This window comes from Phocoena phocoena, chromosome 2, assembly GCF_963924675.1.
Source record: "Phocoena phocoena chromosome 2, mPhoPho1.1, whole genome shotgun sequence".
In the NCBI taxonomy this organism is placed as follows: domain Eukaryota; kingdom Metazoa; phylum Chordata; class Mammalia; order Artiodactyla; family Phocoenidae; genus Phocoena; species Phocoena phocoena.
Window position 1 is genome coordinate 60,710,728 of NC_089220.1, and position 26,300 is coordinate 60,737,027.

The 26,300-nt window shown below is 36.8% G+C and overlaps 1 protein-coding gene across 1 annotated transcript in view; it reads right to left on the bottom strand.

Moving 5' to 3' along the window:
- Nucleotides 1–2,718: 2,718 nt before the first annotated feature.
- Nucleotides 2,719–26,300, bottom strand: part of TTC6 (tetratricopeptide repeat domain 6) — a 199,394-nt gene continuing 175,812 nt past the window's right edge. Inside the window, exons 26-31 of the mRNA XM_065871682.1 lie at nucleotides 21,127–21,200; nucleotides 15,656–15,866; nucleotides 12,757–12,909; nucleotides 11,842–12,012; nucleotides 3,305–3,530; nucleotides 2,719–2,855 (exon numbers count right to left, since the gene is read on the bottom strand). Of these exons, the coding sequence (XP_065727754.1) occupies nucleotides 2,719–2,855; nucleotides 3,305–3,530; nucleotides 11,842–12,012; nucleotides 12,757–12,909; nucleotides 15,656–15,866; nucleotides 21,127–21,200 (972 nt within the window). The remainder of the gene's footprint in view (nucleotides 2,856–3,304; nucleotides 3,531–11,841; nucleotides 12,013–12,756; nucleotides 12,910–15,655; nucleotides 15,867–21,126; nucleotides 21,201–26,300) is intronic.

Consider the following 26,300-nt stretch of genomic DNA (forward strand, 5'->3'; position numbering starts at 1 on the left):
TAATGACACCTGCTACCTTACAAGACATGGGTAAAGAAGTAGAGACAATGAATGTGAGGCAGAGAACACTATACCTTGCCTGGTCTGGCTTAGCCTATGTGTGGACCAAGAAAAGGGCCTCAGGTGGAAAGTTGTAGGTTCTTGCAAGAGGTTGGGGGTCAGTACAGACAGAAACTGTGGGTACCCAGGGGATGTGGACCCGGGGTCACCACGTAGCATTTTGGCATGTTAGATATGATTTGCTCCATTACGCTATCATGGCCCTTGGTTTGTATCATTCCTGCCTATTGTTATAAGTATTTGTATGTAATCAGGAAAAAAATATTAAATTACTAATTGTCTTAGCATGGGTTGTCCCAGAAAGCAGAGCCAGAGGAAAATGTTTCTGGGCAATGACTTTTTCAAGAAGTGCAAACCCAAAAAAGCAGGAGCAGTAACAAAAGGAAGCAAAGCAGGGAAGCCAAAAGCCAAAAGCACCAGCAGAAGATACATCTCGAAGCTGGCTGCTAGTACGTGTGAACTGATTGCTTAATCTCCAAGGACCATCCTCCAGGAGGCTGTATAAACCAAGTGCCTCAGGACACTCCACCAAGAGATGGAAAAGAGCCTATCTACTAGTTCCTTTCTCTCATCATCAAAAGTTCATTTGACAGGGACTTGGGTCCCCTGCACATCTGCCAGGCACGTGGCTGAGCACTACCGCAGCAGGTGACATCTCAGCTTTAAAAGAGATGCCCAGCGCTGTAGGTGAGAGATGTGTGGCTGGGGCACAAGATGAGGGTCTGTCTGTGGGTGCATGAGGTTGGCCTGAATCTCATCTGTGGCCGGGCTGGGACTAAAGGTTCTGGAGACGAGTGAGAATGAGAGGATCTGAAGAGGCACATTAAAGGTGTCTGAATCACCAACTGAAATAACTTACTAGGCACTACACAGTCCTCACATGGACCCACATATCATGCTAAGAAAACTATCCTGAAAGACTGTGAAGAATCCCCACATTGGCTTACGAATAAAAATCAGCTTTGTATTGTGAAAATCTGGTACATCAAACTGAAAACAAAGGAAACTGAGTAGATAGGGGTATTTTTTTCCACAATGCCTCATCTCAGTGAACACACGTCTCTGAGGAGCTGGAGATGTACTGGAAGAATGAAACGAAGAAGGAAAATAAACTGAGTGAAGCAAATCTAAATGAGTTTACAAGTCAGGAAGCCTTGTTACTATCAGTGAGATAAAGGAAAGGGGTTCTCCGGTTCACCAAAGAGATACCCTATTAAGAATTTTTACCATACGACCCAGCAATCCCACTACTGGGCATATACCCTTAGAAAACCATAATTCAAAAAGAGTCAAGTACCACAATGTTCATTGCAGCTCTATTTACAATAGCCAGGACATGGAAGCAACCTAAGTGTCCATCGACAGATGAATGGATAAAGAAGATGTGGCACATATACAGAATGGAATATTACTCAGCCATAAAAAGAAAGGAAACTGAGTTATTTGTAGTGAGGTGGATGGACCTAGAGTCTGTCATACAGAGTAAAGTAAGTCAGAAAGAGAAAAACAAATACGCATGCTGACATATATATATAGAATCTAAAAAAAAAAAAAAGCGGTTCTGAAGAACCTAGGGGCAGGACAGGAATAAAGACGCAGACGTAGAAAATGGACTTGAGGACACGGGGAGGGGGAAGGGTAAGCTGGGACGAAGTGAGAGAGTGGCATGGACATATATACACTACCAAATGTAAAATAGATAGCTAGTGGGAAGCAGCGGCATAGCACAGGGAGATCAGCTCCATGCTTTGTGACCACCTAGAGGGGTGGGATAGGGAGGGTGGGAGGGAGACACAAGAGGGAGGAGATATGAGGATATATGTATATGTATAGCTGATTCACTTTGTTATAAAGCAGAAACTAACACACCATTGTAAAGCAATTATACTCCAATAAAGATGTTAAAAAAAAAAAGAAATTTTAGCTGTTTTAATGTATTTCTACTTGTCAAGTTCTATGATGCACTAATTATAAGTGTATGCAGATTTTTTATATTCTTGTATGACATATGCATTAAAGAGGCAGAGGCATGTCAAGGAAAGCGGACGCTCCAAATCTTTATAGGTGCTGTTCTGGAAGGGAGGCAACATGAAAAAGAGGAACGTTGGAAAAACATGAGTAGCGGGAAGAATGAAAAAGAGGAACGTTGAAAAAACATGAGTAGTGGGAAGAATACAGACCTGTGTAGATATTGTTCAAAGGAGGAGAGAGGATATGTGCTTGACTTCAATTTCTTTATAGTCATCAGCTCTCTATTTTTTTTGATCTGGATACTGTTGATTACATTTAGGTATTGATGAAAATGTCAATGAGACATTTTCTAAAATCACACAGTATTATTTTAAAAAGAATTATTTTACTTTAAAGAAAATATTTTGTGTTAGTATGTCCCTTGAGAAACATTCTCATTTAAATTCTACACCTTGTGAAGAAACTGAATTATTGAGTTGTTCCAAATCTGCAGAAAATGATCTGAAAGTTTTATAATTAATATATAACAAAAAGGTGTTGCTAAAATGCATTAAAGAATTATATAAAAGACTAAACATAAAGCACAAAACAATGAAGATAGTGCAAACTTTTTTTAAAGCAACAAATACTTTTCAATTTATGGAAGAACAGCTGTGTAAACTACTACAGAATCCATGGTCTATGTAGTCATACCACTGAGGCATGTTCTTGAAGATAAAGTGCTTGGTTATAGTCTGCCACAGCTTCATCAATCAGACCTATTTTACCACGAACTTCTGCTCTAAGATTATATACTAGAGCATCATTAGGTTTCAAAGACAGAGCTGTAAAAGAAAAAAATTTCAAGATATGTTTTATGCTAGCACTCAAAAAGCTTCACTTTTTTAAATAAAAAATTTATAATATAAGAACTTTAGTATTATCTATTTGAAAACATTTTTCCTCATATGTACCTAATTATTTAGTTAAATTTAAAACATTGAATCTTTCTAAGAAAATTAACTTGGGAAAACACAGTACAATGTCTTTTTTGAAAGGCTGGCAATGTTTATGTATGGTTTCCCTAATAATTTTCTATGTCTTAGCTTACCAATGCTGTAAGTTATTACATAAAGGAATCCATACTGATTACATTAAAGATATGATATATAAAACCATTAATTCTAATGTTAGTTTATCTAGGCAAATAGACTTGATGATTTTCTTCTTTTGTCATCAAAAACAAACAAATCAACCATTATAATATTAATCAAAAAATTACAAAAAAATATACCTTTACTTAGGTCTTCTTCAGCTAGTTGATATTGCTTTAAACAACAGTAGAAGTATGCTCTGTTAAAATATACTGCAGCCCAAAATGGACAGCTTTCAACTACATGTGCAAAGTCTTCTTTTGCTTCTTCATATCTCTTTAATACTGTATTTGCAATAGCTCGATTCATGGTAGCACATTCATTTTCTGGATCAAACTTTAAAGCCTTTGAGAAGTAGTCAATAGCCTATAAAAATGCGAAGATAATGATAATCTGAATATATTTTAATTGGCAGCTATACAGCAACTTGAAACACTTTTAATATAAAACTAAGGCCAGTGGCACACTGAGGAGATAGTGGAAGCATTTCATTCCAGATACAGATGATAAGGAGATGCCAGCATCTGTAGAGAATGTAAAAGACGATAATAAAACCAACCAATAGTTGGTCTGCTTTTTGTTATCACCATGTGTCAGCAGTTTTAGACAGTGTCAGAGATAAAATACTCTCTGCTGAGGTGAAATGTTCCACTACCACCTCCCCCTCCCCCACTACACACAAATCTCACATCCCTGTACAGCACTAGAAAAAAGTAAAATATAAGTTAGAAAAGAAGGTCACACAGGAGGATAAATGTAAGTTCGAAAATTAACATTTTTCATATAAAAGCAGAGTAAGGACTAAAGAGAGAAGTGAATTTTGAAAATAAAGTTCTAAACCTTACCAAAAGAGATTAAAAACTCCGTTATACTATGAAAAGCTATGAAGGAAGGAAGACAGAAGATTAAAATCAGCTTGTCAAGATGATCAAAAACTCTAGATGATTCACAACTCGTCATCAAGCCGGAAGGGACCCTCCAAATTGTGGTCCATCGACTGGTGTTGGGGTCTTGATCAACAGTAAGTTAGAAAAATTTAAAAAACTGGTCCTTCATCACACATAGCTTGAGATGCCGATTAGACACCCTATTACTCAAGGTAGGAATCTCATCTCTAACTCTATGATGGATGGAAAATGTGCCTCCTACTTTAAAACTTCCCTAAAGGAAAAGTTGTTTTTAACAATATGGCTTGCTGTCTCCAATTCCTTACCACTCGACTTTTCCCCAGTACAGCACGGTCTGGGTTCTATCTACCTCCCCCTAGCCCATGAGGTCTGCTCTTGCTAAGGCTGAAGATGTCATCAAGCCCAGTAGGCATTTTCTAGTCCTTTCTTTCCATGGCACTTCTGTGGCACGGATGCTCTTGGTCTCTCCTTCCCTCTTAAAACTCTCTCTGTCCTTGAGACAGGGTGTCTCCCTAGTTTTTCCCCTACCTCTCTGATCATTTTCTATCAGTCTTCTTCATGGAACTATTTTTCTCTATATTTCTCAGGGATGTGTCCTCAGTTCACTTCCATTGTGGGTGAAGTGAAACATTGAGAGCATGGTGGCCAGGAGCCCAGACCATGGGGCCAGATTTCTAGGTTCAAACCCTGGCTCTACCACTTATTAGCTCTATGTCCTTTGGTGAGTAACTAAATCACTCTGACTCGATTTTTCTTGTCTATAAAATGGAGGCAACAAATTGAACCCTACTTTCAGTGCTGCTATGAGGATTAAGTGAGCTGACAGGTAAAGTACTGAGAACGATATGCAGATTATAGTAAGGACTCAGTCAATTATTATTGATACATCATTTTTTTTGCCAGCGTCTACAAATGGAGAGATGTCATAGCCCTCAGGTAATACTCCATGAATTTTACTGCCTGAGACTTTTGAGAAGCAATTAGATCAAGATTGTGTGACCCATCTCATCCCAGAATGGGAGCTATTCTATGCTGTAGTTAAGTGCAATTTAAGGATCCCTTAAGATGGCAGCAGAATTGACATCCCTCTGTGAAGAGCTTAAATTAAAGACAATTCACTCCTGAACAGGAGGCTGGACTCACAGTCATTATAAATGAGGCAAGGGAATGACTCGAAGCAGAGCCAAGATTTCCTTCAAAAATTAATTTGTTTCATTTTAATTCACCAGTAAATGATCAATAAAGGCTACACAATTCTACATCACAAAAGCATGACTTGCAATCAGGTAGGAGCAAATGCCTACCTCAGCTAAAATAAACTTAGTAAAACACAATAGTATGGTTAACTCTGAACAATGTAACTTTCTATTATAGCTTTGAAAACATACTACTTAGATAATGAAAGCCTATAAATTTAATGAGGTTACTTGAAGAACAGGAGCATTAACTATGAAGTAGTTAGAGGCCAAAGATGCCTGCCACAATAGATGGCCTTGATTTAACAATTGGCCTAATGCCCTCATATCTGTAAGTAATTAGGAAGCAGATCCAGGTATTTTTTAAGTCACCTGTAATTCATGACACATGCATGTAGCTCATCCAATTGTGGTTTAAAACCATTAAGTCACTAACCAACCATAAAAGAAGCCAGAACACACACATGTTTTAACCCTTTAGAGACTATCTGGTCTGTTGAGGGACCCTTCCTCCTGGCGCTAAACCTTCTTTCCATACATCAGAAACAAAGCGGGAGGGGGAGGATGGACAGGAAATAGAAGAATTTGCTCCACAAAGAAGCATAGAGCATACCAAAATAGCTGAATAACTACTCTCAAAGTCTGCTTGTCTCTGAAGGGAGCACATACTGCAAAGCCCGAGTATCCAGTATATCAAGACAGAGAGCGGAATACATTTTAGATCAAATATTTGCCCAGCTGATGTGTCCCCAGCTTGGGGGAGCAAGAGCCATACTTAAAAAAAAAAAAAAAATCAAAGATCAAACTACACTTTAGATCTAACCAAATAGTTTTATACATGATGTCCATAGAGTGATTAAGGACAAATAAGTTTAAATGTGGGGGTCTCCCTCTCATGTGGACCTTAAACACTGATAGAAACAGAAAATTGCCCTGGGCACTGTGTTTGTCTAATGCTCATTAACTAACTCTACAATGCAGAGAAACATTGCCAAGACCCAGTCAGAGTGTGGTCTGAGCTTGAGGAAGTTTAAGGCAACTGACCCTGGCCTGTCAGCCTAGGAAAACATTAGCCTCCCAGCTGTCTGAGGTCTGAGCTATGACAATCTCATTCATGCCTTATATAATAATACCTTTGATAATTCTCTGTCCCAGCAGCTAGCTTCACCAGTGAGGTCAACCAGCCTCATCACAGGGGTCAGCAAGCTAACTGATCTACCTTGGGAAACAGCTAAACTAAGGCAATGGCAGTAGAAATAGAATGGAAAGGGCATATCTGAGAAAAAAACTAAGGAGGAAATTTGACAGGATTAGATGACTGATTAGATGAAGAAGTTGAAGAGAAAGTTACAACTGATGCTAATATTTTTACTCAGGTGACTCCATGGAATGACATCTTGAAATGAGACAGGGTTATACGAAGAAGAGCTGGACGGGGTGTAGAGGATAGAGAGATTAATTCAGTTTTGGCTCTCATGCACTTGTAAAACATCCAGTTTTAGCAACTCGTGATAAATATGGGTTAGGAGCTCAGAAGAAAGGTGGAGGCTGACATGTAGTATAAGCCATGGGTATAGATGGACTTTCTGAGTAAGGAAATATGGAGAGAAGAGAAAGCAGTGTGATTCCTGGCATTAAAGAGCTTAACTGGAATGAGGAGATAAGAGACTAACACACAGAAACAAGTGTGGAGTGACAGAAAGCCGTACTGAATCTGTATAGAAATAATTATATACAAAGCAGTATGGAGTCAAGATCTCACTTTAAATTTAATCACAACCTCAAATGAGAACTTGACGTTGTCTGGTGGTTCTACTATACTTCCCTAGAACATTCACCCTACCACTCTCTAAAATAATTATTTCACCCTACCACTCTCTAAAATAATTATTTCACAGAAAGCCGTACTGAATCTGTATAGAAATAATTATATACAAAGCAGTATGGAGTCAAGATCTCACTTTAAATTTAATCACAACCTCAAATGAGAACTTGACGTTGTCTGGTGGTTCTACTATACTTCCCTAGAACATTCACCCTACCACTCTCTAAAATAATTATTTCACATTTTCTCTTCAAAACTCCTAGCCATACTCTCCCCCTTTATACCTGTCCATCCTCACTCTTAACTGGTAACTGGTACTCATATTCCATGGAAAAAATGTAATCATTTAAGAGAAATACCTACTATCAAAATCTACCTAGCTACAGCCAGCTGTGCCCCAACTCTCTGCCTTCCCTCATAACATGATGGATAGTGTGTCCTGCTCCCTTCAAAGGCCACCCCTGGAACTTCCAAACTTTAGCCCCAACAAATCCTCAAAGATTTTGATCCTAATTATCCCTGCCACTTTCCCCTGCACCAACAATTTCTCCCTTTCTACTAGATCCTTTCATTAACACAGGAGCATGAATCAGCATCCCTCATATTTTAAAAAATTAAAAATACAAACACCTTACTCCACTCTAGCCACCACCCCCATTTCACTACTTCTCTTCACAGAAGAAGTTTTCAACTCGTTGAACTGTCTCTAATTCTTCACCTCACATTTTCTCCACAACCCTTTCCGCTCAAGGCTCTGATGCCATTGAGACTCCAACAATGTTCTTGCCAAAGTCATCAATGATTTTCTCCATCCTCCCCTTCCTTGACTTCTCAGCAGCATTTGACACAGGACACATTTCCCTTCTTAAAGTACTTTATTCTTGAGGTGATATCATGCTCTCCTGCTTTCCTTCCCAACATCCTGACTGGATACTCCCCACTCGGTCTACACTCTGGAGTCTCCTCTCTACTTCACTTCCAAACACTGGTATTGTCCCAGGGCTTGCTCCTTAAACCCCTTCTCTCCATCTATTCTATCCACCCAGGTAATCTCATATAGTCCCACACTGTATGTTAGTACTGATATAAAGATGCTTAAATAAGATGGTATTAGATATTTATCACTACTAATATTGTTTATTTTCTATTTCTTCCTCCAATAAAATATAAGCTACATCATAAAAGAAGTCTTCCTTATCTTGTTTAGCTCTGTATCCTCAGGATCTTAATTCCCAGCACATGGCAGGTACATTATAAATATAAGGAGATTGAAAGAATGAAGAACTAAGTGGAATCAGGAAATATCTTCTCAGCTTTTCCAGCAAAATACAGACAAGGACTTTAGCCTCTCGGTAGATAAAGGTGCCCCAAAGATCATTTTTAAGGGGTATGGTGACAGTATCGGGTGTTAGAGGAGAATACAGAGGTTACAGATCTCAGAAAATGCAAGCAATAAAAACAACTTTTTAAAATGAGAATGCTATCTTAGAAGCAACGACTGTGAAAAGTTCTGAGAAACACAGAGCTTGTGGTAGAAGCCTTCCCAAACCAGGCTAGGCTAGAAAGGACATACTGTAAAGTCCTGTGCAATAGCATCAGTGGTAGCTCAACTTGGAAAGTTACCATGGCCTATCACCGTATCTCTCACAAGAAAATCTGCTATTAGTCCAGGAAAAAAAAAAAATTATCCCATTCAAATATAAGGAACAGAAAAGTAATTTGCATGCCTTCATTGTAAAAAACAAAGATAAAAAAGTAAGAGTTTAATTTTTGGAAAGATCATAAAAACTGCCCAGAAAAAAATGTATTCCTACAATGCAGATAAAAATTATAATGTAACATTATAAAATAAACTAGAAAAAATTGTTAAGGAAGAAACTGCATTTAAGAAATAAATAAATAAATAATAAAGGATCTTAGAAAAAGGATCTTCCTGGCCAGGAAGATATGTCACGGAAATGGGACAGAACTAAAAAAAAAGTTTTAAAGAAACCTGGATCATAAGGTCAACAAGGGAATAATAGAAAACACAGTAAAAATTTAGGGGATGCAAAAGAAAATGAAACAGACATTAAAAGATAAACATTTGAAAAAAATAATTGGCATACAGGAGTCAAAAGACGTCCTATTTATAATCATTGGTATTCATCCCCAATGAAGAAAATCAAAACAATGAAATAGAGAAAAATATTTACACTGAATTCAACAAAGATTTTCTGAAATCTACATATTGAAAATGCACACTCTGTACTTGATAACTTTGACCCCAAAAGCTTAACTCTAACACATACTTTTAAGTAAAAAAACTTTTCACTTATGGGCTTCCCTGGTGGTGCAGTGGTTGAGAGTCCGCCTGCCGATGCAGGGGACACGGGTTCGTGCCCAGGTCCGGGAAGATCCCACATGCCACGGAGCAGCTGGGCCCGTGAGCCATGGCCGCTAAGTCTGCGCGTCTGGAGCCTGCGCTCCACAACGAGAGAGGCCACAACAATGAGAGGCCCACGTACTGCAAAAAAAACCAAAACAAAACAAAAAACTTTTCACTTAAAAAAAATAAAAAAAATTAAAACTTTGGTTATCCTGACAAAAAGAAGTCACCAATAACGAAAATCAGGTTTGCATTAGGCTTTTGACACCAACATATGCAACACCAAAAAAATAGTGAAACAGCACTTACAAAACACTCAAGGAAAGAAAAAATGAGTCAAGGACTCTAAACCCAGACATGCTGTCATAAGATATAAAGGCTGCAGGCTAACAGCTGTGAACGTGAAACAATTCAAGGAATATTGTTCTCATGAACCCTTTCTCAGGACTCTACTAGAAGACTAATTTCAGACCACAAAGAAATGATTGGTTAGGAGGGTAACTTTGGCAAAAAGCCTGGTGATGAGAATTAAATATATTTAACTGAAGAACTAAGACTAAACGTGAAATAAAGGTAACAAAATAGTATATGCAAATATTAAATCCTCTGGCAGTGTAGGAATGACGAAACACAATAAAACGGAAGAATACAGAGAGAGTGGAAAGCAAGCTGACATGACAAGCTGACAGAACAAGCTCAAGCATATTTAAGGATATAAATATAAACATTTTTCAAAAGAGCATAATACTAACTAAAATTGACTAATAGATGAGAGGGAGAAATAAGGGAGGAAGAGATTAAAGGGTCATTTTATTGTTCTTCATAGAAGAGAACTAAAGAAATAAGGAAGTAAGGGTACAAGGGTGTTTTTATAAAGGTCATCACTAAAGCAAACTGTAAACCTTCCTAAATATTAGAAAAACTCTGAAATTTTAAAATAAAACAGACCACAGAATAAAATATTTTAAATACATGTAAACAGAAAATATGATATAAAATAACAGAACTAAGACCAAACATATTGACCGTGCCAAAATGTCAATGGGATATAACCCACCTATTAAAAGATAAATATTTTCAAATTGTCATCTAAACCAAAATCCAGCTCTATGCTGTATAAAAGAGACACAGCTAAAACAAAAGATTCTAAACACTGAAAAGGAAGGACAAAGGACTATCAGGCAAAAGCAAACCAAATGAAATCAGAGGTCAGGATCTTCACATCAGATAAAGGAGAATTTATTCCAAAGAGAAACAAAGAAGAGCATTTGTAATGCTGAAGACTATAATTCACAACACAATGCATATGTAATATGTATGAACATCTATACATGAAATAGCAGCAATTTTCATAAAGCAGACATTACAAGAGATGTAAAGAAAACTATCTAGGGCCACACTAATTATAGGATACTTGAATAAACCTTTCTCTGTCCAAGATAAACCAAATTAAAAAAAAAAAAGTATGGATATAGACTAATTATACTCCAATATTAGAAAATATAAAAGCCCTTCCTCTTGAACATTTTAAGTGCCCTATTAATTTATTCTTTAGTCAAAGGAGAAACAAAATTTCAAGTGCAATGTTTTGGGAAAACAAAAATAAAAACATTAAAGAGCAAAATACAGGGGATACTGCTGAAAACAGTACCTGGGGAAAAAGCATAACCTTAACAATTTATCACAATATAAATGAAAGGGTGACAATAAATGGATTAAGCTCCTGACTCAGAAAGATAGACAAAGAACAAAATAAAATTGAAGATGAACAAGAGTGAATATAGATTTAAAAAAAACAAAAAATAGCATTTGAGTCATGCAATGCATTACAGTTCAAATAAAATAAATATAAAAAATATCACCTAATAGCCCAACACTTTCATTTCAGCCATTCTGAATTAAGGTCCAAAAAGATTAAGTTGTCATGAAAACCAGAACTAACAGACATATCTCCTTACTCCAGTCAAGTGCTCATGTGACTGAAACTTAGCAAAGGTAGAAATTAAGACGAGTTAGATAATCACATCACGAAAGAGAGTCTGGAAGGAAGTCTGACATTTGGCTAAGTGGGGGCAAAGAGCAGAGGATTCCAGGCTGGAAGCTGGTGACAATGGATAGCAAGGCGACTGCCGGCACTCAGAGAAGTCCAAAACAATGTTTACTGGACAAGTGCTGAGTGGCTGATGATAAAGAGGAGAAAAAATCCATAGAGGTGTAAACATTTAATAAATAATTATAAACATTTTTATGAAAGAGAAAAAAATTTTCAAAGAGCTAATGAATAAATTAGCCTGACATATAAGGATTGCATTTTGAAACTATATGTAGCAGAGAAAGCATTTACGGTCAAAAAGAAAATGTTAATGAAAACTCACATTACCTGGGAAAACTGTCTGTGGTGAAGATAGATATTTCCTGCATTAAAGTAAGCCAGCGAGTACGTGGGGTTTAGAGAAATTGCTGCTTGATAGTCTCTCATTGCATTCTGTTGTTGACCCATAAACTCATGAATCACACCACGATTTGTTAAGAATTCTGCTCTAGTATTGATCTGCAATATAACAGTATGAGTATTTAGCATCTGGGAATAGTACTTATCTCCAACTTCATGTCTGCAAAAATGGACGTTATGAAATCTCTTTGTGGGAAACTAGTAATTTTACAGGGCAGGTGAAACCCCATTAGAGCAAATATTTTGAGAGACAACTCCGAATGAAGTTGGTTCAGTGTCAACACTTTATTTGGTTGCAATAAAACAAATAATCTTAGTGCTCTACTCAGTTCCTTTGCAAAGAATAGATGTAAGGGGAAAAACGCTCATCTGTTTAGCTCTGTTAAAGATTACAACATCTACCTAAATTTACAAAAAAAGAATCCAAAATCTAGAAGAAAAAAGGCAAATTTTCCGTCACTGCATTTTTTATTTGCCATTTCGCTACAGAAGAAGCTGGGGATTTACACTATTCTTTCTTTAGTTCCTTGAAACCCAGAACGTTATTTTATTTTTTGCATTCATTTTTTATTACACAATAATACTGATGTATCATGAAACTATAAATTTGCATTTACTGAGAGGAATCAACATTTATTAGGGATTTGTTTTTAAATTTTTTAAATGCATTAGGTTATAAAACTGGTAAGCTATAATAACTCTCTAGGAATCTCCTGGGGAAAAAATACAAATATTATTTTCTTTACAAGTCACTTTTAGAAAGCAACAGAGAACTTATTTGATCTTACTCACTGATGATGTTAATTTAATGCTAATGATAATATAATCTGAGTGGATTTTTACCTTTATGGCAGCATTTATATCCTGAATTGCAGCAAAATTATCACCCATCTGAAGAGAGACCACAGCTCTTCCTTCATAGGCTAGGTAGCTCTTCGGATCAACTTCTATGGCAATGGTAAAGTGGTTCCAAGCTTTCTGGAATTTTCCTTGGGCCTAAAATAATTTTCCGTTTACACCAAGTAGGAAATTGTCCATATCATGACAAATGTTTATGATTCTAACTTAATCAAATAAAGACTTTAGTAAGGGTATATTTATATTGTGCTTAATCTAAGATATTTTAAACAAGGAAGTAGGCAATACTGTGAGTGCATTCAATTGACTGATTACCTCTGAGCATTTATGCTGAAATTTTAATTAACTGAAATAAATCTAATTGTCAGAGCCATCTCTTATACCAGTCTTGAACAACATAAAATCTTCACCACGACGGGAAACACCAATGCTTCTGACAATCACCACAAATTTTACACTGAGCTCTGCACACACAGGCAGGAATTGTCTATTTGCTTGGCATTGAATCTCCAGTTATACATACTATACATAATAAAATAAATATGTGTTGAATAAGTAAATGAATAAACTGATGGTATAAAGCCTATTTGATAAATTGTACCAGCATCACACATTCCATGAAAACTGCATGCAAATCTACCAAGCAGGTGTTTACACCAACCTTAGCGCCAACTGGAAAAAAAGAAAGAAGGTTAGGAGAGGACACTGTTAACAGAATGATATCAGAGTATTTCCTAGAGAAGGCCATTTGGCAACTAAATACCTCATCACAGGAAGGCAGTGAGTTGATAAATTCAGCACAGTCCGGGGACTGTCCTTTATTCCTGTGGGTTCAAAATCCCAACTTGCCAGAGCCTCAGAAGCGGACTCTCACATAAACCAAGCAAGCCCAGTGACTCTTGCATAAAATGAACACGAAATATAACTCATAAGTTAACTAGACATTGTTCTTTAACCAGTAAAGCTTCTCCCTCACAGTAAATTATGTGGAAACCAACATCGAATTGAACAAGGAATTGAACTTGTCTGTTCTGACAACAATTGTTTTGCTCACTTCCATAACTCTAGTGGTAGGCACATAGTAGGGGAATCTGTTTCATATTTGTCCAAGAAATGGTCACTCTTCCCCCGAACAGGATTTGATGGGCCTCTCTAACTCTCCTTTTTCAGTCCTTCCTTTCCTGATTCAAGTCTTCCTCACACTAATGTGTTTTTCAATCCTCCTTCAGGTTGATATATATCAGTGAAATCTTCATAAAACACAAATCCGATGTCACTGCTCTGGTGAGTGACATTCACATTTTTCACTGACCTGGACCAGTTAAAAAGACCTTCACCTCCAGTCATTACTCAATTCAGTCGCATCCCATACCACTCTCCCCTTGTCCATAACATTCCATCCCCTTGAGCCCTCTGTCTCTTTCTCACAAGACTTTATAATGGGCTGTTCCCTCTCTCTGGAACACAGTGTTCTAAGCCCTAACTCCTAGTCCTAATTCTAGTCTTTCACACCTCGGTTTAAATGTTAATTTCTCAAAAAGCCTTCCCTCACCCCTAAAATGAAGCTAGGTTCCCTGGTTATAAGTTGTCCTAAAACCCATCCTTTTTCTTTGTTGCACTTATCCTGAATAGAATTAAATAATTATTAATAAGACTGCTTGGTGCTTATCTCTCCAGTAGGTAGTAAACTCTACAAGAAGAACCAGCGTATTTTGGGCACTGCTGTATCACTAGGCCTAGATCAGTTCCCGTCCTATACTAGGTGCTCAGTAAATCCTTGTTGAAGGCAATGAATGATGCTGTTAACACATTTCTTTTGATTACAGTAAGTTCTAGCTGTTTTAGGAGTCACCCTGTCTCTAAATTGACTTTGCAAATTTCTACTGTGATCAAATAATGGCTAATTTTATGTTTAACACTCATAAGGCAATCTTACTTCCCTTATTAATCAGTTCTTGGGCATACCTCACTATAACCAAACCCACAACCACCTCCAATATTATTAATCTTAGGTCAGCCAAATTCACTTATTTCTAAATGAAAAAAATTCAACTTTAATGACAGATTATTAATAGGAATTTCTGCAAATTACCATAATTTAAACATACTTTGGACCACTGTTTAAATTTTTTAATATTAAAAGGGATAAAAAGATTATTCCTTTCCTTTTCATGGAAAATATAACACATCTAGCACTTTATTCCACGAATACCACTACATCTTTTGTTAATGCACATAGCTCGGTGAGTGCATGGGTCAGGTCAGAGTGTCCCAGAAATCACTCAGAGACCTGTGTGACAACACAACAGAGCAACACCCTTCCAACTTGCTGGAAGGACAAATGCCTGGTCTCTTGCCTTCCGGTATGTTCTAATTCACTGCCATTTGGAAGATGACCTGAATTCAGAAATCTCTATGCAGTGGTTGTCTGATCCATCGCATAGATCATACATTGTTTATTCCCTTTAGCTTTTCACTAATTTAATAGGCCAAAACCTATGGAGCCCAGGTATAAGCTAGTGAAACAAATTTTAGCCAGGTTCTTATATGTGAAACTCATCAGGCAAGTTTAAAAGTTGTCTATAAGTGTGGTAGGTATAAGGGGGTGAGGTAGAAAGGGGTGCAGGCGTTAAGGAAACTCAAGTTCAGAAGATCCTCATCTCACTATCACACCAGGTCCCTGGGTATGCTCTCCAGGCAGGCTGCCTATAACTCATCAAACCCCTGCTTCTCACTGCTGCTCTGAATACGAATAAGAAAAGAAAGGTAAAATGTTCATAGCCAAAGAAATATCATGTATCCCCATCACCACTAACAGGCCAGATATATTCTTTTTCTTGCCCAAAAGGTGCTTCCGTGGTAAAATGTTGTTATACAATATTACCTGCAAATTGTAGCCTAAACAAATTCTGGCTTTTGTATAGACTGGATTAAAATGCAGTGCTTTCAGAAAGTCCTTCTGTGCTTGTTTGATGGCCTCATCATGTCCATATTCCATGTAAGAATTTCCCCGTCCGATGTAAGCATCCAGAAAACAGGGATCAATTTTCACAGCCCAGGTAAAGAAATTGACAGCTTCTTCAAACTCTTTATTTCTGAAAACAAATTAAAATATTGATGCTTTCTGGTGAATAATCTAACTGCTTTCCTGTATATAACCTCTTCATAAAGAAATGCATTGACCCTTAAAAAACTTAATTTTTATTATTTTTATTATCATAAGAACTAATTGTGTAAGTCCATATGACCTAAGGAAGCCTGATGGATTCTTTAAAGATATTGGTAAAAGGAAAGAGGGGAGGTAAGAGACATTTTTATAGCAGAATATATTGGGATGACATGCTAGAGTTCTTTTTCAGAATTATAAAAATCTGAATGGCCTTCTTGAACCTGTTTTTAACAGTTATCAGTGGCCAGTATAGAAAGACATATGCTATTATTTATAAAATACGCTATTTAAATCAGATTAAAATAAATCCATTGTTATTTATTTAATATGTCCTTTATAATGAAAGGAGCTAAATTTTTATCACATGGGAGTTCTTACTTCAGATCTTCTATAAAGGCAGCCCATTTCATCTTGGACACCAAGAGAGGAGGGGAGAAAAAGAAGTAAAATGCATTTTATTTATTAACTTGTGAATATATGTGACTAAATGATAACTCTGTCTCTCTATCTTCCTTAATTAGTCTCCTATGGTGAGGAGAGGGCTGTTGAAGGAATCGAATATTCCCATGTCCATGGGTATATAAAGTCACTTTTCCACTTCACGTGCATATCTAATAATTATTTTTAATATCAATTAATATGGAGAGTCTAGAATTTTTTTTAATAGAATGAAGGCACTAACACTGAATAACTGCTTACTTACCAGGTACTGTGCTAAGTGCTTTACATATGCGATTTTACTTAATCCTTCCAACATTTCTGTAAGCTTGTTATAATTTTTTATATTTTATAGATTAAAAGAATATCATGGCTCAGAAAAGTTTGCACATAGTAAATAGCATGCTAAGATTGCACTGAGCAAATATCTGGGACTCAAACTCAGGTGAGCCAGACTCCAAAATCCATGCTTTCCCACAGTCATCTCTAACCACATTCTTCACCTTTAACATACTTGTAAATTGGTGCACAAGAGCCAGTGAGCTGATATCTCAACAGTGTAGTCAGAATAAAGCCTTGGAGTTCAAATCTAAGCCCAAACATACAAATTAATAGTAATTTTTCAAAACTGTTAGAAGGATCAAAAGACAGCATGTGAAAAACCCTTAGCACAGAGACCCTCCCCCAATAAAGATTATTATCTTCCTTCCATTCTTTTCATTACTTCTCAAAAAGTTTTCAAATTTTTATGAGATGCATCATTACTTTGCTAACTTTTCCTTTGTAAAATACATGGAACACAGGGTAACCGTTCTAGAAACTACCATCTCTTAGATATTACTCAGCATTATCTTTTAAAATACTGTTTCCCAAACCTCAGCCCCTCCTCTGTGACAGTTGCCCTATGTTCCACCTACACTATCGTTTACTTAGTATTTTTCTTTAAGTCAAGTTACTCTTTTACTTAAGTGAATCTATTTTTTAAAATAACTTAATTTCAACACCACAAATACAAAATCAGTTTCTCATGCCATAAACAGAAGGCAACCATGAAAATAAATAAATATTGGTGTTGGATAGTGTAGTCTGCAGAAAACTAAACCTGAGAGCTGTACCATCTATTACAAAGTGTGGGAAAGATGTTAAAGACTAACTCTTAGCTGACACCTTCTCCTTGATGTATTCAGAAGGTTTGAGAAAGAATTCACTTTGAAACTGAAAAGCAATTCAGCTGCTCATAATGTGATTCAATATTTCTTTAATGCTTGTGCACACCATGAAAAATAATGGAGTTACTCATGATATTTGCTCCATGTTTTGGCAAACACTACCCAAAAGCATTCACCAAGTATTGTGTCAGAAGATCACCCAAGAATCAACAGTGAAGCACCAGGAAAGCCTGGCCTCTGACGTTACAAACAGGGGAAGGTTAACATTCACATACGTAAGCCAACTGGTATCTTCTGAGTTCACTCTGTGGATTCTCACTAAGAAAACATGGGCTCCCTTCCCTCAAGTAGTTTACAATGAGACTATCCTCCTCCTTCCTCATAACTAGCACTATTTGAGAAGTAAAAGTTCACTGAGTATGAGGTCACAATGCTTGTAGCCACTTTCTCACTGTAGTACAGAAAAAATTCTAGCATAAATAACAAATTTTTTATCAAGAATAATTACACAGTAGTATTGCTGTATAAAAATGCATTTAGTTGATAGGTTTTGCTATGCTCAGTATTTCTATCTATGGATAGTGAACTACTTACTTATGATGCATACCTATGGTGACCATGTAAACTGAAGTTTACAGGGCAACCCCAGCTCTCTCATATTTTTCCCACAAAACATTGAAATGCTTCTGCTATATTTACATCCAAATTGTATCATACACATTGCTCCCCTCTTACGCAGAGGGAGATTTAAAATCCTTGTGAGTACATATGCCGATACATGGTTTATAAAACATAATCTCACCCTTTGAATAGTCTAACCAATTTAAAAAGAAAAAGAACAAGCAATGAATTGAAGCTATTTTTCTATACATATCTAGTTATCAGCACTAATGTTTAACGAACATCTAGTCTGTTCTGACTAAGTAAATAATCATTAAACCTTAAACCTGGAAAGGGATCCCGAAAGCTACTTGGCAAGCTCTTCAAAGCTGATGATAACTAAAAATCAAGTCCAGAAGAGGTGAGAGAGCCAAAGCCAGAGACTCCCAAACCCCTCCACCACTAGAAAAAAAAGAAAAACTCCATACACACAACAACTTCACTTTTCTGAAGATGTGTGTATCACACAGTGCCCTGCAGGTTGGAGCTCCTGTTAAATAATCACATGGTAGTTAGACAATGAAAAAATGTGGCAGTGTCTCTTATATCAGGATACAGGTTCACTGGCACATAAATTGCTAAACATCAATTACACAAATATAAAAGTATATTAAATTAGTTTTTCTAAAACAAAAAGTGTTTGTATAAATCTAAAATAACGTGATCACTGACGGAAGGTGCATGCCTCTCATTATGGTGTCTATTAACTAAGAATCGTGTGCTCAGCTTGCAGGCTAGGCCACGGACACCAAGGCCCACCTCATTTTCCAAATTAATCACATAGGTGACCAGATGTTCCCTACTGAGTTGTACAAATGAATCATAAATACCTCCCAAAACTAAAGAATGTGGCTTGCAGAGTCGAAGATTCAGAAATATTTTATACAAATATAAGAATGGTAAAATAAATGTGCTGAAGTAAAAAATGGACAGAATATGTAACTCTGAGCCACCAGGCTCTCCCTCTGTGACATTTTTTTTTTTAATCTTAAGGTAGCTTTCTCAAAGAGATCTAAAAATTAACTCTACCTTAACACCCTTAGTGATCAAATTGGGCAACAAGTAGGATATTCAGCCTAAGGAATGTTGTCTCCTAGCAACCACAAGAGTGAGAACCAGAGATATACAAAGGCACACTTCAAAAGTCTGCAACCCCACGAGTTCAAAAGATCAAAGCCCTAAAATTTAAAGATTTATTACTTTTTAAAAATTTTCCAAATGGGAGAATTTTTACTTTCTCCACCATAAGACGCCAATAGTGAATCTCATTATTTACAATCCATGCTGCTGTAGTAATAGGTTATAGCTCACCTTGAAAAGCAAAAATATTTTTCCTGAAATAAATGTAACCAATCACTAAACACTCCATATTGTTAAATTCAGTAAAACTGTTAAAACACATGGAATTGGGACTATGAGTTATCAGAGCTTTACTGTTGATTTAAATTCTACTTTTATTAACGGACAATAGAGATTCTAGCGGGATGATGAAAGGTGGTTGTTTGGAATTGCAAAGCAGTTATCAGCTTAAGGAGGATCCACCATATATACCCAGTGATTACATTTCATAAAAGAGATCAGGAACTGACACACAGAGAAATTTACTGACTCTAATAGTTGCAAAACATCGGAATGAGGTTGAGAAAAATTTTGGTGTCTATTTTTAGTTTTAAGAGAATTCAATGACCTCAGACATTTTTGGCCTGCACTCGCCTACCAAAACAAACACATCAGTCATCGTTATTCCATTTCTTTTTAAGAATGACAATTACTTAAAAAGATAAATTGTACAAAGGTTGCTGGATTAAAATAGACAATGGTGTGACTGTGTTTTGCTGTCTGTATAAAATTAAAGGTCCGAGACCAGTTTAGGCCTTTTAACCAAAAACGCCTTCACAAGTTTCAGTTATCATACTACTATGTTCATAAAATTTTAAAAATCTAATTCTCATAGGGAAATGTACCTGTACTAGCTATGTAATAAAAGGGGAAAAAAAGAATTTCAATTTCCTAAATAATTCAAACTATGTTTTATTGTCTAAATTGTATATTTACACAGCCTAGTCTACTATCCTAATTTCCTCATCCAATTAACTGCTATTGTTTCTCTCATGAAAAATAATGCTGTAAACTATTACTTAACCAAATACACTTTATTTCACATTAAAATACTCATGTGCTGCATTTCTATGCTTTTAAAAGCAAAGTGTTAGAAATTAATTTTTAAATGTCAAATGTATGTGTAGAAATGTAAGTATTATAGTTAGCAAAATCAATCTACTATACTCTAATATTATCTCAGAGTAAATTTTAAACTGACCTTCTTCTGTATTATAGCCTCATATAACTGTTCTTTTTTCTCCCGTCTATAACTTACTTATTTTTACAATAATACCAGAAACAGGTAATAATGTTTTAAGTAATACATTTTTTGTAGATTTTATTATACCTTGTAGATACTTACTGGTATTATTTTAATCATTTTTAGATTTAGAAATGCTTTCTAAATGTAAAATTTTCTTGGAAATATAATATTTTTCTAAATCAACCTCTCTTCCAAGAAACAGGCTTTTTAAAAGTTAGTTCCATTTTATGAACAAAGTTAATAACTTTATTTTATTCTTAGACATTTCAAGTTACGCATGATTTCATTCTGTGTATTACCAAGGTCCTTTCCAATAAATGGGCTTGAATCAGATGGATACTCGCAATGCTCTGATGCAGGTATTTACTTGCTGACTTGGCTAAAATAGTTTATTAGTAGGTAGAAGAGTGCTGATACAGGGATTCTTTGTGCCTCTCTCCATTTTTGTACTCTGTCACTTCCACAATATTCTCCTGTTTCTTCTATTCTTCTATTATAATTATAAATCTGATGGTCTCACTTGCTCTCACCTCAACATAAATTGCACCCCATACCTGTGATAGCACATGGCAGTAGCTTGACAAAGGCTCACATCAGTCTTGCTTATCAGTGCAGCTTGTTTAAAATCCTGAAAGAGTTTAACAAATTTTTGTTAATTTTACAGCATTATATTTTGTGCTTTCTTAAACTTCCTTCTAACATCGATTCTACCGTGAATAAAATTTACACAAGCATTAAAATATACATCTTCTTAAAACCCTTATTTCTTCCTTTTAGTATCACATATAGAGCGAAACAGATGGAGCAGAGGAAACCCATAACCAAAAACTCACTCAGAATCTTGCGCTACTGTCCACTTTTCCTGTGATTTTGCCTGGTATTATAAGGAGGTATCAGGTTTACTTTCTTTTTATTGTTTTTTCCCAGTGAACACCACCAGAGACTTCCCTATCCAGACAGAGATAGAAACTTACCTGCAGAGAACCTTATGACTATAGGACAAACAGGCACTCAGGCCCAGGGAAAGGGCATAACTGAGCCTCTATGTGTATTAACTAAAGCAGCTGCTACCTTTGCAACCCACACTTCTAGGGGAAAATGTGTCATTTTATCCTGAGATCCTAGAGGCCTCCCAAGAGGGAGCAATGGAAACGCTAACCACAAGATTTGAAGTCAGGGCAGTCAGCTGGGGTGGACATGAATGGCACTGGGGAAGAGGTTAAGAGAACTAAAAGTGCTAAGTCTGCCAGAGATACTGCCGCTGTGGCACCAGAGACACAGTGTCTGAAGCTCTTTAGCTTTTCAAAGCCCTACATAAACAACTGAAACCTGAAGCAAAATAAAAACATCACTAAACTGAAATAAATAAAATATCTAAATATCTACATATCAAAAGATCATGTCAACTGCAATGAGATATATATGCATATTTGTGTGCGTACATATATACATAAATTATGTGAGACTGATTTCAATGTTTGCCATAAAATGGGAAGGAACCTTCCGAAAGTAAGAGTTCAAAGCCTATGAAGGAATAAAGACGGCTCTGGTTTTTCCCAGAGGACTGCTTCAGCGAGAATCCTCTTGGGCAGTTTTGGTTGTGAGCTCACTTGACCAAGCTAGACTGTAGAGAGCACTCTATCGTCCCCTGGAGTGACCAAAAGAAACCCTTCCAGACTCCCTTCTCATTTCCAGGAGGCTGGGACGTGGGCATTCTACAATCTTAAAGGGCAAGTGTCAGAGTTCTGGTTTCAACCCAACAAGGGAGGACCCAACCGTAACGACAGTCTCCCTCCTCCCTCCCCTCCTCCATCCCTTTCCCCTCCCCCTCATCCTTCCACAAACCTTCCTTGGCTGTACTAGAGAGAGGAAGATGGCTGTTTTATGGGGGTAGAATAAGTTTTCTGCTAATACTGGGGGTGGAAGATGGAGCAGTACAGTCAAACTGAGCACTCCTGGATCCTACTGGAGGAGAAGGGTATTAGTCACAGACCCATCTGAGAATATGGACTCCCCACTTAGATTCCCAGCATATTTTGATACTAAATGGAATTATTTGTTAGAAAATAAGAAATGTATTGTCTAATCAAATATGCTACCAGATAACTCCCGTAGGAGAATTTTTTTTTTTTTTCTGAAATGGGGGCAAACTTACAGTGTAACTGAGATTTATTACAAACATTCCCATTAATTTTGGGAGTTATAAGGAGTGACCACAAACTTAAAAGGCTGAGAATACCAAGTTTAGTATTATAATCAGATAAAACTTAAAAAGTCAGCTTGACTCTATATATAAAATCATTATGATGCTACATGGTAATTAGACATTATCAGCAACAGACACAAATGATGACTTAGGATTACTCAGAATAAAGCTAACTGCAGTTTTTATGATTTTCCTCTTCTGCACTAGTTTTATTTCTAATATGGATCATAAATAACAAACCACACAAAGTCACTCACATACAAAGCAAATTCCCTCCACTCCCTTCCTTCTGCTGATGAGTTTATTTGTAAGACTCTTCACCTGCACCGTCTTCCTGTGTGTCAGAGGATGCGCTCTTGACCTCATCCTTCCCATCTCTGGAAACTTGCTCCATCATCTTCTACTGTCCTTTGTAACTTTAATCCTTTTCTCACCACCCCAACCTAGTATGCCTTCCCTCAAACCTGCCTGCCCGCAAGCTACACATGGCTTTGTCTTTCTAGTTCCTGTCACTACCAATCTCTGAAAGCAGAGTCAACACTCACCATCTCCATGTCCCCAAACGCCATCAACTTCTTGTTGTTTAGTAAGTCCAATTTCATTTCGTAATTTGAAAACTGCCTCTAAAGGCATTTTAAAATTTATTTTTATTTTTCTCAAAGTAACTCATGTATCCAGGGTAGGGTAGAGGGTCCAATGAAACTAGAAAACTCACAATGCTTACAGGGATGCCCTGTGCCACCTCTCCTTATCTCTGAGCCCTGCTCCCCAGAGTCAACCATTTTTACATCTTGCTGTTATTTCTTCTGCTATTTACCTCTGAATTTCTAAATAACATGAGTATTTTATCATGTTTAACTTCCAACATAGGATAGAACTTAGCTACCTTACACCATCACTCCACACACCGCCCCTTCTTCCACCATCTCCATATCCCTATGACAATGTGTTTATTTTACTCTTTATTTTACTTCCCTCAAGTGTAGAATCTTTGGCCACCCACTCATATTTAAGTTTTAAAATCGGGAATGGTAGTTTGGGGTGTCTGGGCACCTCTTCTCCACTATCTTTAACCTTGTGGGATTATGTCCTTTTTATTCCTTTACTGTCTTCCTGGTTTTCAAGGGGACAAAGAAATAAACAAATGTTCTCAATCCAACAAGCTTAACCATTAACTTCCTAAACAATTCCAGTTTAAATGCCGCACTCTACTTCCCGTGTTCTTATGAAGATCACACAACTATCAATTAACTAACATGTGTTCAGTGCTCATCCTATTTGACCTTTCTGTTAATCAATCATTCCCACTAAAAATGTTTCCCTGGTTAGGTTTTAAGACTCTGCTCTCTCTTGGTTCTGCATTTAGCCCTCTTATTATTCAGTCATATATTACTTCATTGGTCTACCTCAGCCAGCCACTTTTTAAAAATTTTTCAAGTTAATTTTTTAAATTTACAGAGGGGAGAAACATTTTTTTTGCTTTTAATTACAGGCATATCTTGTTTTATTGCACTTCGCAGATACTGCACTTTGTACAAATTGGAGGTTTGTGGCAATCCTGCCTCAAGCAAGTCTATTGGCTCCATTTTCTCTAAAAGCATTTGCTCACTTCGTGTCTCTGTATCACATTCTGGTAATTCTCACAACATTTCAAACACTTTCATTATTATTGTATTTGTTATGGTAATCTGTGATCATCAGTAATCTTTGATGTCACTACTGCAAAAAAACTACAGCTCACTGAAGGCTCAGATGATGGTTAACATTTTTTATCAATAAAGTATTTTTTAATTAAGGCATGTACTATTTTTTAGATATAATGCTATTGCTCACTTAATAGACTACAGTATAAACATAACTTTTATATGCACTTTTATATGAAACAAAAAAAGTCACTTATTGCTATAATTCCAAGGCAGGTCTGTAGTGTTTGCAGGGCATATTTTTTTTCCAGCTTTTTTACTTTTACCTATCTATATCTTATAGTTAAAGTGTGTTTCTTGCAGTCAGAATATTGTTGGGACTTTTAAAACATTCTAATCTGGCATTTTCAATATTTCAGTTGGTGTGCTTTGACAATTTCCATTTAATGTAACTACTGATAAGGTTGAATTTGGGTCTACCATTTTAGTATTTGTTTTCTGCTGGTCTCCTCTGTTTCTGTTCCTTTGTTTTCTCTTTCCAGACTTATTTGGGATTATTTTAATTTTTTAATATTCGTTTTAATTAAAATACTCTTTTTGACTGAGGAGGTCACATTTGAGAAGAAACCTGAAATGAAAGGAAGGTGTGAACCAATAGGAGGAATATTCTACACATAGGGAACAGCTTGTGTGAGGACCCTGAGTCAGGAAGGGAGCCTGGCATTTCCAAGGAATAGCAAAAGGCCAGAGTGGAGTAACCTGAGTGGAGAAAAGAAGAACGCTGACAACAAAGTCAGATCAGTGAGCAGCAGTTAGGTCACTAGGGTCTTGGTTGGCCATAGTCAAGAGTTCAGATTTTATTCTAAGTGTGATGGGGAGTCACTGGAGGGTTCTTAGCAGATGAATAACTTGCTCTGCTTTATGTTTTGAAGAGACCTCTTTGGCTGCTGTGTGGAGAACAGCATGTAGAGGGAAAAGAGCAGAAGCAGAGAGGCCAGTTGGGAAGCTACTGCAGTAATCCAGGGGAGAGAAGGTGGAGGCTGGAAGGAGGAGGAGAGCAGTGGCAAAAAATGAGAAATGACTGAATTTAAAATATGTTTTGATAGCAGAGCTGACCACACTTGCTCATGATTTAGATGTGGGATGTAAGGAAAGAGAGGGATCAAGAATGATTCCCACCAGACTATGAGCTCCTCAAGGACTGGAAATCTGTCACTGATATTCGTCTCCATATCTTCAATGCCAATGTCAGTACCATGCCTTGTCTGAAGGAACACAGGATTTGGAATCAAGTGAGACCTGAGTTCAAATCTTGCCCCAGTACTTCCTGGCTGACTAAGACTTGATTTAACCTCTTTTGAATATCAGCTTCCTCTTCCATAAGTTACAATCATAAATTGTGCAGCATTATTGAGAATCTGGCAGGTAGTAAGTGTGCGATAACTAGAGTTAATGTTGTTCTTAAATACTAAGTAAATACTTACTAGGTGGATAACACAGGCCCTGCATTTAATTCTCCAACAGCTGAGGTCTTTTGCTTCCAACCCCCATTTTCCTCACTTTCTCCACCCAACACTCTTGCCCAGAGTTCCACAGATTTTTGCCTACACCAAACAAAGTTTCCCCTACCTGAGGGAATTCTGAACGGTATACCTCAAAACCAAAACCTAAGGGAGTTCAACTTGAAATTACATTTCATCATAGTGTAAATTGCCTAGAATACAGTTTCTCGGACACTTCCTTAATAATAAGTAATTTTTTGGGACAGAATCTCAAAAGATGACTCCAGAAGTTGAAAAATAATATCAATACAAGGAAAATTGTGAATGAGAAAGAGCACTAAGCAGCAAAGTAAATGATACATAAATCATTTTATTGT